The sequence below is a fragment of the Peromyscus eremicus genome, chromosome 1 (genome assembly GCF_949786415.1).
Source record: "Peromyscus eremicus chromosome 1, PerEre_H2_v1, whole genome shotgun sequence".
In the NCBI taxonomy this organism is placed as follows: domain Eukaryota; kingdom Metazoa; phylum Chordata; class Mammalia; order Rodentia; family Cricetidae; genus Peromyscus; species Peromyscus eremicus.
Genome location: NC_081416.1, coordinates 21,249,995 through 21,263,839, shown reverse-complemented (window position 1 = coordinate 21,263,839; position 13,845 = coordinate 21,249,995). Strand labels below are relative to the sequence as shown.

The 13,845-nt window shown below is 48.7% G+C and overlaps 1 protein-coding gene across 1 annotated transcript in view; it reads right to left on the bottom strand.

Moving 5' to 3' along the window:
• Nucleotides 1-12,709, bottom strand: part of Tll2 (tolloid like 2) — a 113,396-nt gene extending 100,687 nt beyond the window's left edge. The window contains 1 exon segment of the mRNA XM_059246606.1: nucleotides 12,532-12,709. Coding sequence (XP_059102589.1) covers nucleotides 12,532-12,709 — 178 coding nt within the window.
• Nucleotides 12,710-13,845: the final 1,136 nt, after the last annotated feature.

The following is a 13,845-nucleotide window of genomic DNA, read 5'->3' as shown; positions in this document are numbered from 1 at the left end:
AGATTAAAGGGCAGGATCTGTTTAGTATGGGAAGCCTCCTGTCTGCAGAGTCCACAGCTGCTCCTGGGGAAATGGCCTTCTTGAGGGATGGAATGGCTGAGCTATGTGAGCATATGGCAGAGAGGAGTGGGAATCAGTAAATATTTTAATTGGGCAAAACAGATTCATTGTGAGTTTTATATCGAAGCCTTTGGAAAAAAAAAAGAATTTGGATCCAGGAATTTCTAAGATGACAAATGTAAAAGCCATCTAAGCACTACACCTGTTCCCCACAGGAGGAAACCAGGGCACAGGAAGGTAAAACCAGGCACCCACTCCCCACCGCGGTCCTCTTCAATTGAGGGGTGACAAATAGGGGACACACCTGGACCTCTTCTGACTTGCTCTTACCCAGGACAAATGTCCCTCATTGATCTCAACCCTCCTACCCATTGAACCTGAGCATGCCCTCTTCATGCATCTTAGCAGAGTCACATAGCCCAGCGCTGACTGAGAGATAGGGAACCAGTGGAGGCCTACTTGTCATCTCCACCCTCCATTGTACCAGAACTCATCACCTATTAGTTCCAGTTAAGGATGATCTAGTCACCACCCCCTAAAGCCTGACTCAGGGGTCCAAGTGCACACATCAGAGACCCTGTAGGATCCAAGTATCCACGGGACTCCTGGGTCAGTCAGGACCTGGGAGAGCGCCCTGCATAGCCGAGTCCTACAGAACAGCTCTCGAAACTGTTGGCATCTCATGGCAGATGAGTGGGTGCCTACGCTGGTAGCCACCTTGCACAAGATAGATGTGGTCTTCTGCCTTGAACCTTCATCTGCAGATCACCATACAGTCACACTGACAGGTCAGTGGCCATGTCACAGCTTGACTCACTGAAATCAAAACTATCTGTCAGCAATCTGAAACTGTAAAACGTAAAATGGGCAGGACCATCCCAGCTGCAACGTTGCTTAAGCTTTAAAGCTCCAGAAAGATTTCATCTCATGAGCCTTCCCCGACTCAGCTGGTGAATTCTTAGATGGTACTGGAAAGAGCTAAATCAATCAGTAATGTCTGCTACTGGCACTGGGGCACTGCACATGCCCATACCTTTTCCATTCAGAAATTGTTAGTAATGTGTTAAACATATCATGGTCATGGTAAATGAAAAGCTGGAGCCAGACCTGAGCTTTCTGCTCAGTCCTTTGCCCAGCGGGTCTGTTCCTGCACCTGCATTTCCCAGCTCTCTTGCCCTCTCTCCCTGGGGTTGCTTTAAACAAGGAAGAAACACTGGCAGGCAGTGCGTGGAAGAGGGAGAGGAGGTCTAGGTATTTCTTTCCTGCTGAGATGCTCCATGCCTGGCCTTGGTATCTCACGCTTCTGCCTCCCCTCCTACTGGTTCTGAGACCATTAACATTGCTTCCTCCCAGGTTCTTCAGCACAGGGAGAGCTGGCTTGTCTCTGGGGACCTCCCCCCTCTTGCTTGTTCCCTTAACTCCGTCTTGTATCTCTAACTAGTTCTCCATTAATATGAAACATGTACGGTGATCTTGTTTCCCACAGGGCATCCCCACTCACATAGCTATTGTGAGAAAAACCTTTCGGTTACTTCCACAGCTAAGAAGGAAGATGGGAAGCTAGGCAACTCCTTTGACCCCAGTGGTGCTTCTCATTTACTAGATCCCAGCAGGATACGATTTTCTGCATCTCACATCCACCGCCTCCCACAGCAGAAGCCCACACCGACTCCACTCAATAACATCAAGGAAGATGCAGTTTACATCCTAAAAGCCAAGAGCATCTCGGATTTTAATTGTACATCATGTGTGCTTGACTACAGGACCAGGCACATTTCATAAGTCCTAATCTCTCCACTGTGGAATGATCTTTCATAGAGCCATAAATTATACGAGCAATTGCACATGACTCATTCTGAAGCTGAAGGCCACTGGAGACCTAAGCAGTGAGCAGAGCGGAAAGATATACTAGGTGGAGAGAAGAGGAGGCCTGGGGCCTAGCTCTAGCCAAGCCACAGCTCTCCCTACGACTCCCAAAGATACCGCCCCTCCACACCACAGGGTTCTCACTGGGAAAATGGAACATTTAGAACAGACACGGCTTCTCCCAGCCCCGACGTTCCATCGGGTTTGATGGCACAGCTGGTTAACTTTCAGCAATGCCTGTGGTCTGTTATCTTGACTGAACCTTGTACTCAAAGGCCCAGCGCGTTCAACCGACTGTGGCACGGGCTGCTTTTGCTTACCGGTTCCTTTTACTGCTTCTACAAGAAAAGAACCTCAGACTTGAGTTCAAATGCTCTTGAGGGTAAAGCTTTCAGATTCCCAGGTAAATACCTGTGGTCATGTGACTAAGTTCCAGCCAATGAGATGACACATACATGGCAAATGGGAAGCCTCTGCTCATGTTCTCTGTGTGATTTTCTTCTCCCTGCCTCTCACAGCCAGACTGTCGGTGGTGGCATGGGCTTGGGCTGCCATCGTGGTCTATAAAGACCAAGGCCTCTCCAGGTGGGAAGATGGAAGGGCCTAGTCCCTGGAGCGTCTCCAGGATGGAGCTTCCAGGAGTCCAGACTGCAGACTCCAGACTCTGATGTGACAAAGAACCAGATGTCCAGCTTTTCCCAGCTGTGGACGTGCATTGCCCGTAAATCCCGCTCCTCCTCATTCTCTCATGTTCTGCTGTTCTGGAGCTGGGAGCTGTAAAAAATCCCCCTTTACCATCCGTCACAGTGTGGGGTTCTGTGGGGAGAGAGCCCTGGATGACACTGAATAAAGGAGGAAGGACATTTGTTCCCAGGTTCTGGTAGCCTCATCTCTCTTCCCCTGTAGGAGTTGCTGCCAGCAACCTTCAGGAGAACCACAGGCACCAGCCATTCGAGTTTTTTCAGTCTCCACTGGGCAGTTCCTTGCCATCAGGGATTTTCCTGATATACATTTGCCCACTTCTCCATGGCCTCACCCACAATCAACTGAAGCTGAAAATAAATCAAATGGAAAGTTCCAGAAACAGACAATAAGTGTTTTAAAACCCCGTGCTGTTCTGAATAGTATAAAAAAAATCTTGCACCATTATATCCTGTCCTGGGTGACATATGACTCTTTATCATAGATGCTGTACACACTACCTGCCTATTAGTAGTTAGTGGCCATCTCAGTTACCAGGTCCACAGCCACAGTACGTCCAGTTGTCTGTATCTTTCTGACCACAGTTGTCCACATCTTTCTTGTTAAGGGGCAAGCTCAAGGAAGGGGACAAGAAGGAAGATCCAGGGCCTGGAACACGGAACACATTAGCTTTGGCAGTAGGGTCTATAGGGGAAGAGTCAGTATAGCCCAGATTCTGTACTTTCAGTGGCTTCGGCCATTCATTGGAGGTCTTGGAGACAGAATGTCTCCATGAACTTCAACCTCTAAAGGCCATGGCCCCAACCTCTCCTAAGAAGTTCAAATACCAGCCTGAGGGATGGGAGCCCACTCTTTTCCTAGCAATTGCTTTATATACCCAGCATCCCTGTTTCTTCTGGGCCCTCTCTACCTCTTCTGGTCCCCTTTGCAGGTTAGCGACTATGTATACTAAATTTACTAGTTGTTCTTCAAATGCCTGGTGTGGTTGCAGTCTGTCACCTGCACTATGATAAACATAATGAATTAACATGAGTCAGTAACTAGCCACTTCATCTTGGTGGGAACAGCCATGGGTTGTGGGGGGCAGAAACAGGGGTATAGTACAAAATACCTTTTCAGCTTTCTAAATAAACAAATAATAAAACCCTCCAAACAATTACCTGTGGCAAAGATGATGGAAAACAGTTGGCATTTTCACTCTTTAAGAGTGTCCACTTAGTGTTACAGGCCTTCTAAGTGTTCAAAATCATTTGGAAAGGGATGCAAATTAAACTGTTAACTGCAAGTTGAAAAAACAACAACAAAATGCTTTTCTCAAGCCAGCACTGATCTTCAAATCTAGAATACATGCTACCAATCAATCCTCAAGGGAAGAGAAAAAAAAATGTGCTGGAGCGTTTGATTCGTTTTGCTTCGGCCCTGCTCGGGATCGTACCCAGAGCCTCAGGTGTGCTGGACATGTGCTCTACCACTGAGCTGTGTCAGCAGCCCTAACCCCAAGAGCATCTCTATTTCAAGCAACTCTACTTATAGGAATTTAGTATCAAGAAATAAAGATGTGTATAAAAATCTAGTTAGCTGGCTATTTTAGAAGCTGAGGCAGAAGGATCACAAGTTCAAGACCAGTTTGGGCTACACAGGGAATTAGAGACCAGCCTAGGCAATTCAGTGAGACCTTGTCTCAAAATAACAAAATGAGCTTTGATTAGAGTTTTTCTGTAACATGCTCAAGACCCCACCTGGGCTCACTCCCCAGCCTGCAGTAAATAAATATTCAGTCACAGGGATGTCTCCAGCAGCATCACTTACAAAAGAAAAGGAAAACGATTGTTGGGGTGTGGAGGGATCTGTATGTCTTACAAAGGGACCTGTTAAGCAAATGATGATGTATCTATGCAACCATAAGGAAAACAACTTAAATTGATGCTATATAAGTCTGCTGTTACATAAGCGTCCTCACTGCCATAGAAAGAGGTTCATGGCTCTAAGAAAATGGATAGAAGGTTCAGAGCAGCTGCACAGTACATTGAGGAAAAGGGAATTCCTGTTACAAGCACACACAGTGTCTGGAAGCACACACACCGTGTTTACAGCAGTCACCTCTAGAAAGTAAGATGACTGGACATTTTCAGTCCTTCCTATATCTAATTTCTAAATGTTCTACCATGGGTGTATAAATCAGAAAAAACGATTTAAAATCTCTCCCTCCTATCTCAAAAGTGCCCTGGAGCTTACGGAACTTGTCTCGACAACCTCATTCATGTTTCTGTTATGGCCTTTCAGCTTAGGACCCCTCCCTGACACACAGTGTGATCTTGTTCCATCTTCTCTTCCTTCCCACTCCCAGGATAATAATGATCCTCATCTCTCAGGGCTAAATGTCCTGGTCAGGTGTTCCCTGTTTCTGTAGGTCCTAAGCATTGAATATCTTCATTGGAATATTTTCCACTCAAAAGAAAATTATTTCCCTAAGATATATTTCAAGTGCCTCAGCTTGACATGCACTTTTTTCCAGGTTTATTTCCATCTTGTTACTATTGTTCTTCAAAATAAGCTGGAGTGAAGTTCCAGCTCCAACATGTCCCAAGCATCCCAAGGCCTCCCATTGACTCACACTATTCTATCCGACGTTCTGCCTACATCCCCACTTCTCCAAATTCCACCTACCCCTCTGCCCAAGCTCAGAGCTTACCACACCCTTCTCAGTAACCCTTCCTTACTTGTCCCATGGTGAGTCCCACCTTTTGGATCCCGATGGTATCCCATTTACTCAGGTTTTCATTGGACATATACTTGCTGGCACTTACCAGGCACTGACACTCTACTTGTGGCAGGAAACCGAGAGAGCCCAGTTTCTCCCCCAGCAGCTTATTGCCCCGTGTGTGGAGAGCTGCTGAGCCAGTCACCAACATCAGTACCTCTGACCAGTTCTACTTAGAAAAAGTGCCAGTGTGGGAAAGTAAAGGCAACGGGCAATCTAAGAAAAGGAAACAATTTGATATGTGGCTGGGTGGGTGGTGTGGAGGAAGTGCAGGCTGAGTCTGAAAGAAGGAACCAGAGCTGACTACATGGAGGGCCCTGAGAGGCTCCTAAGAAGACCCTCCCATGGGAGAGTTGCAGGCGAGGGGGAGGGGCTTCGGGAAAGGGTGAGCAGTAACCGAGGTCTCAGAACTACCAACCGTTCTCATCCCAAGTGCCTGGAAGTTCTGAACAGTCCTAAATTGTGTCTGATTCTGCAAACAGGCTCAGATGTGAGCGTTAAAAGACCACTCTGCCAGCCAAGTGTGGTGGCATATGCCTTTAATCTCAGCACTCGGGAGGCGGAGACAGTTGGATCTCTGTGAGTTCGAGGCCAGCCTGGTCTACAGAGTAAGTTCCAGGAGAGCCAGGGCTATTACGCAGAGAAACTCTGTCTTGAAAAACCAAAAAAAAAAAAAAAAAAAAAAAAAAGAAAGAAAAAAGAAAAGAAAAGAAAAGAAAAAAGCAAGCAAGAAAGGCCAAAAGACCACTCTGCCTGCAGCATGCACAGATTTGGAGAGTGTAGGAACCCACAAGGAGCTGGCAGGGGCTTAGAAGAAGATGGCAGGAGTTAGGATGAAACGAGGTAGACAGGCTCAAAGCTGGACACCAAGCCGGCAGGAGGACACCAAGCTTGGCTGGGCTGCATGACAAAATGAGAGAAGTCGAGGGTCGGGCTTGCAACCAGGTTCCCAGCTCCAGTACCTGGGTGGACTGTGCACCTGTAGCCACTTTCCTGAGCCAATGGGGAAAGGCAAAGAATTTGGAGCTGGCTTGACAGGGAGGACAACTGGCCAGGACCTGAAGGAGAGTTAAAGAGCTGGTATCTTGACATCTCCTACGGGCACAGGCTTCAAGGACTCGCATGAACTCCCACCAGGAACCCAGGTGGGAGGAAATGGGGGCATGGCGGGTAAGCTGCAGCAGGAAGAGAGAGGAGCTAGATGGCCCAGCTGGTGAAGTAGGCAGACCCAGGCTCAACACCAACCCTTGAGTGCTCATGCAGGCGAGCCGGAGACTATTGATTGGCAATTGGCAGGAGTGGGTAGAGGATGGCGTGATCACAGATAGGTCGCTAACCAATCAGCAGGAGAGCTGGGCTCCTGTTGCTAGGTTTGCATCCAGACAGAAGTAGATTATGAGCAGGCTGAGTGGGTACCGGGAAAAACCTCTTATGCATATCGGTATCTGCCACCCGTTCCTCGCTTCAGGAAATTAACACTTGTCACTTGCTGTGGATCCCAGGAGAACTCTGCGGCCTTGAGAGGGAGAGAGAAACACACACAAGAAGCTCAGACTGTCACTCATAGGGAAAGTCTTAAAGGGGAAAGAACAACAGAAACTTACAAGAGCAGAGTAAGAGCTACCAAGGACAGCACACTAAATTCAACACAGTAACTGCCACATTTAATCTCCAAACAAACCGTCATGATGGACTTGAACGCCATTCTTATTTTCCCAAAGGAGTAAACTGAGGCTCTGAGAGGTTAAGAAATTTGGTCAGATCACACATGTAGTAAGACGACCATGAACTGCACACCATAGGCTGCCTGATGTCAAGAGTGGTGCCTTCAACAGGATGTTTCTTTATGTTGGCTCCTCTAAACAAGGACTTCCCTGGGAAGCTGCCTCATCTCCATCCTTTCCTTCTTCAGGGGGAACATGGCTGGATCCTCTCTCTCACCTGACCTGACACCTATGTTCTGCCCCTGGGCCTTCTGGAAGAAGGATGGGGGAAAAGAGAGGAAATACAGTTCAAGATCTTGCATTTATTTACAGATTGTTCCCAGTGCCTTGGAACCAAGAGTGTCTCAGGGCCAGAACTCTCTCATCCTTATCAAGATCCAGGCAAAGACAGAAAAAAAGTCAGGGAAGAGGGGCTAGCCTATGGCGTCCTGACAACCTTGAGACTGAGCACAACAGAGGTGCTTGTTGCCTGTGGACAGAGGGAGGTTATGGTAGGGATTTGACATCCTAGTTCCTACACTAACAAGTTAAATGTCCCAGCCCAGGTTCTTGCCTGGACAGCACCTAGACCATGGCCTCCAATGCTGACAATGGCCTAAAAACCCAAGTCATACTCCATGGGCTTCCACAGGATCTCCCAGTCTATGTGGGAGGCTGGTACATGGTGCTCTATAAAACATGGGGTGTGGCCTGAGCTAAAAATCAGAAGTGTAGTGGAGAGTTAGTAGCATCACTCTTCCACTTGGAAACCATGGTAGGGTGAGAAGCAAGCTCCGGGGAAACATCAAGTGACAGCTTTACAAGGTCTCTAGTGGAAGAGGCACGCCACTGTCAAATGTGCTGCACGTGACAACCTCACTGCTACCTAGGCTCTTTGGAAGTTGGAGGTCACAGGAACACAGCTTTGGGGAGGTCAGAAGGAGCCAGGTCCCACTGTTTGTCCCCAGACTTGGGGGCTGGTTTCTTAGATGGCTTGCTGGCAAGCTCTCAGCTCAACACCTTCAGGGAGCCAAAGAGATCCATGGCTGACTGTGGTTTTGAGGTAAAGATCCTTAAACATAGAGGGGCTACCTGCACCAGCATGACAAGAAGACATAGGACTCTTAAAACTGTTCAGCCATAGGGTTTTCTGCCACTCAGGAAACTTACCGGCTTCCAGTGAATGATAGTAATACAAACCATAGCGCTCACGAATATCTTCTGTGTTCTAAGTATTCTCCTAAGAGCTATGCCTATATGAAATCATGCAATCTGCCTAGAAACCCTATGTAGTCAATATCAATGTAGTGCTTTATTTGTCCATCAAGCTAAGACAGGTCTCCTCAGGGTCTTAGCTCTGAACTCAGACATCTTCCTGTACAGGTAAGCCTGCTTCATCCCAGCTGTCTCCCTGTAATGGAAACGAAGTGATGACGTGAACAGATTAAATAGGCACACTTGGAGATGTGACAGGTAGCTAAGGAGCCACATAATTCTAGAGATGTTCACATTTACTAAGTGCTTCTATTTGCTAGACACACTCTCAAGTGCCTTTCACGTAGCAATGGCCTGCTTATAGGGACTTCTGTTAACCACAGAATTCTCTTCTCTGCTTGTCCCACCTATACTTCCTGTCTGGCCACTGGCCAATCAGTGTTTTATTTATATAGAGCAATATCCACAGCACTTCCCCTTTTCTTCTTTTTCAAAAAAGAAGGTTTTAACTTTAACACAGTAAAATTACATATAACAAACAATTATTCCAGCAAGAATTCCAGTTACAATATTAAAGAAGATATCTTATCTATCTTATATTTGTGAGTTTAAGGTTTTATATCTAACTTATCTTTTATCATAACTAAGGAAAATTGTAACTATCTAGCTTCAACTACATCAAACGTCTACACACAGGTCCTTGTTTATGGCTCTGCTTCCTAAAGAAGCCAGCTAAAACTGGTTCCGGGTTACATTACAAGGCAAAAGATTTTGCTTCCACCTCTGTTTTGCACATAGAGTGACATAGGAGAGTGACTCCATGATTAACAGCCACATAGATAGCAGGGGCAAGGATGGAATGAGGAGCCAGGCCCAGGGCTTGACTCAGCTGAGGAAGTGTGGATGAGGGCAGGCAGACAAGGGGAGTTTTGCCATCATGCAGATGCAGAGAATGTCTGTGACTTCTCATATAGTGTCTGGCTATGTGAGCAGTATCTATGGAAAAGCCAGAGCTAATAGAGCTATGAACCAACAGACACTGTGCCCCAGAAGCCCATGGCTACTCCCCAGGTGCATGCCAGGAGGGTTCCCACTCCCCCATCATCTGACTTAGTAACCACCCTCTTTGCAGCATCAACTGTTAGTAAATTTAGAATTGACAGTTTAAAACAGCATCAAAAGCTTTAGTGATGAAGATGTTCTTTCAACACATTTCTAGAAAATCTGTTTATGAAGTACCCAATGATTGACATATCTATCATTCTATGTACTTTAATCTGTCAGAAATTATTCCTATCCACAAATGAGGACACAAAGACACAAAGGGAGAGCAAGGACTTGCTCCAGGTCGTGCAGCTTATCCACGGCAGAGTAGGTGGAAGTTGTTAAGGGTAGAGTGGTGGAAACAGTAAGCAGAACGTGATGAAATGGTAACTATGACACTGAGAATGGTTACAGCACTTACTAGTTCACATAGCTTTGATGGCTAGGCTGCAACAAAAGTCACAGAGACAGAGAACATTGAACAGGGAGGAGGCAGGGGTCTCAAGCACAAGTACCTACATGGTGTCATGTGAGTTCAGGGTAAGACAGGTTATGCAGATGAAGAGAGGAGTTTCTTGTCTAGCAAGATGGCATAGTGGGTAAAGGCACCTCCTGCCAAGCCCAAGCTCCCGAGTTCAAGCCCAGGACCACACAGCAGAAGGAGAGAACCAACTTCTGAAAATTGTCCTCTGATCAGCACGTGCATGACATGGCATTCCAGCGCACCCCACCCGAACACAAAAGAAATGGAGAAAACCGTTATTTTAAAATGTTTAAAAATGGAGAGGCTCCCCAGATCTGTCAGTTTTCAGTCCTAACAAACTCAATATGTCCATTCTACAGGGAAGAAGCCGAGGCCCAGAGGGGACAGATCTTGTCCACTGATAGGTGGGGAATAGAACCAGGTGGGGAAGTTTTGTATGTGAAGGTCAAGGCAGAGCCAGGAGCGGGCCTTCCGACCAGAGCTTCCGGGTTATGGTTCCACTGGGATAGAGGCTGTTTCTAAGGGAAGCTTTAAACATGCTACCAGGAAGTGCAGTCCCCCTAGCAGGGAAGCTGCCATTCCACTGGGACTTCAGGCAAGTGCCTCCCCTTTTTTGGCCTTCCAAAAGGGTGCTCCCTAGATGAGAGAATTCCCAGGAGGGTGGGCCGACTGTGTTGCTTTCTTGCTGCAGGTCTCTCTTGCTATCCTCTCTTCTGGCTGTTCTTAGCACCAGGTTTGTCCAGGGAGAGGCTGCGGTGGGGGTCGGGGTAGGGGTGGGGCCTGGAAGCAGGCATTAAAGCTGCCGAACCACACTGAGGCTTCTCTACCGTCCAGCCCTGCTGCCCCATCCCATCCCGTCTGTGAATAGTCAGAGCATTCATGTCTTTGCTACCCAGAGTTTCCTCTAAAGTCACTGGACAGCCAGTGGCAAACTTGTCTCAGTGTTGTCCTTGGAGACTCAGACCAGGTGGGAGCTTTGGGTCAGATCTGTATCTTTCTCTCTGCATCTACAGCATCTAGGCCAGCTTCCTACGTACAGGAAGCACCCAGCCTATTTCAAACTAACCTCTCCCCTGGCCCCAGTTGCCCTACTACCTCAGAGGCAGCTCTCCTCAGGCAAGGTCCAGGATCTGGCAAGTGTCACTCACTGTTGGTCCTGTTCACCTCCACCTTATTTTCAAAACTAAGCACTCTTTTTTAGGACCAGGACACCATCCTAACAGTAAACAGGAAACATCCTGGCCATGAACAAGGTTCCACAAAGAGCTGGATGTCACAGTCAGACCATGGTGGTATGCCTTCACTTATCTGGAAATCACCCTTTCTGACTACTTCCTAACTGAGGCTCATATGTAAGGCAATAGGTGGATATCCTTCAGGGGTCTTCCCTGTGTAAGACTGGGTCCCCCACACTCAGTTTGACCTTTAACCTGCATAGGATCCTCTGTTCTCCTGAACTTTTGAGTCTCTCCTAGGAACCTCCTCATCTTCCCCAGACAACAGGCATGTGAATTGACTCCAGCCTACACACTAGAGCGACCACAATAACAACAAGGACAACACCCCTGTTCCTTCCATTGGCAAGAAAATCCCACAAACCCTCCTATTTTCCAGTTTGGAGATGAGGAAACTGAGGTTGGCAGAGGTCTTTACGATGTGAGGGAATGGTGAACTGGCCTAGACCTGGTGGGCCACTGTGCCTAGAGCAAGTGCTTTGATCCCCTGAGTACCCTCAAGGCCACCCTCTTGCCTCCTACCCCTCATCTTTGCCCACTGGCAAGTGAAACAGGTGAGGCAATGGCCGAAGGGAAACACTACTCCTGGGCTCCTGGCCACCATCCAGGAGCAGCTTCAAGATGATCTAAGTCTGGCACCTCCCTGGGTCTGGGAACTGCACCTCCACGCTCCCCCCCCCCCTCCGCCCCCCGTCCAGCTTATGGCTTTGGATGTGCTTGGGTCCTTCCAGGATACTTAAGGAACCTTTGCTAGGGTGCTTCATGACTCCCCTCTACGCCTTGCCACACACCCCTGAAGACCCAAGAGGGTTAGTAGCTGGAACTGTAGAGTTGAGGCCAGTTTGCGCTCACAAGGCCGGTGTGTCCGGTGCTGTTCTGGGGCGCAGCTTCCTGGTGGAATTAAGAGCACCTGCTGACTTCCATCTCAGCCGGGTGCTGAGGGGACTGCGGGAATGGCTAGAGCAATTCAAGTCGTGGGCGTTCTCCCTAGGCAACTCTTCCTTCTGCCTCCTGTGAAGCTTTTCTGTCTGTCTTCTAATCTCTTCCCAAGAGTAACTGCAGACCTTGGGAAACTTCGCGGGAAACTTCCAACTGCTGAGAACGCCAATGAAACCAGCTACTCTCCATCGGTGCCCTGCCAGACCCGACTCCTGCAGTGTCCGGAGGTTACTGGTGCCAGGTGCCTGATAGGCGACCAGAGCCCACCGTGCCCCACATAGGCTTTCGCTTTGGGACCACTCCTGCAGCAGCTACCCCATGCGCACTGCTAACCGAGACCATGATGTCCGGGACTTAGAGGAGTATTAAAGCAGTTTCCCCGTGGACATTGTCCTCCCTCCCCCAGAAACCCCGGGCATCTCCCAGGAGCCCAGTGGTCCGCCTTGCCCACCGCTCATTTGCATTTCAAAGGCAAACTTCTGCCGGACTTGCTAGGAGACAGGGGACAGTGGTGGTACCTACCCGCTTTGCAGGGGTCGTGGTAATGCAGCTGTTGCTCGGTGCCTTCCTCACCTTCCAAAGCCCAGTAGTCCAAGGCAACATCCGAGTTGTCCCCAAGAACCCCAGTACCGCAGGGGAGCGGCAGGAACAGTGGCAGCAGCAATAACACCAGGGTGCCAAGTGCAGCCGCGGGGGGCATAGTGGCAAGGGGTCTGCGGGGATCTGAGGGACTTAGCGTGCACAGAAAGCTTAGATCCAGCGAAACACCATGCACAGGGTCAGATGTGGTGGCCGCTGCTTGGCTGCCAGGCACCGGTAGGGTACCGAGCAAGCCCAGTAAGGCGTTCCCGACCCGGAAAGCCGCTGCTTAGCACGACTTGCCCAGTGGCCGAGGCTGCGGTGGCTGCGACTGTGTTGGCGGCGGCGGTAGTAGGAACAGTGGCCGCTCCGCCCCTCTCCACCAGGGCTGGACCACACGCCCTCTCCAAGGGCCCCGGACAGCCAATCGCTTAGGCGCCCTAGGAGAGGCCCCTCCTCTTCCCTGCACCTCGGTAACTTCGGAGGAACCCAAGCAAAGCGAAGATGCTGATGGGATAGACAAGTGCCAGGGGCCCCAGGGGCGTGCCCACCTGGCCGAATGCCCCCTTGTACTGGCACAATACAGCACTGCTCCTCAAGACTGAGGCTAGGCTTCTTGCCTTACCTTATTCTACTAACTCATTTCACAACTCCCGGATATACGCATGGCAGGACACAGAGGGACCAGCAGCCTGGTGTGAACTGTCCAGTCCACCTTGCTGCCAACCCCGTGCTTTTGGACATTTGCTTCTCTGCAGAACGCAGTAGGATTTTCTTACTCTCTCAACAGGCCCGGTCCCGCCAGCACAGGTGCATGCGCAGCACCCACCAAACCCAAAGTTGTGGCTGGTGACATGTAAGGAAGACAGTCTAAGAGTGCAGACTTGCCTCTGGATGACCTTATCCTTCAGGAAAACAGTCCCAGTACGGGATGCTTCTGGTAGTCAAAGACTCACAAACCAACAGCCCTGGGTTCTTTAAAGTTACAGACATACTGAGCAAGCCTTGCCATTAGTCTGATAAAATAAAAATGAGGGATTCTTCAAATCTGGTTATTTCAAGCGCCCAAACTATTTAGGGGAATAAACAGACGCTATTTGAAACTCATTTCTGTGATGTACCTTCAATGTAAAAATTGTCAGAACTGATCCACGTTGACATACATTATTACTGCAAGGATTTTTCAAAGACCCTTTTATACAAATAAATTGCCCTAATCAAGCAGTATAGCACATCAATGTGCTGTATAGATTTGTA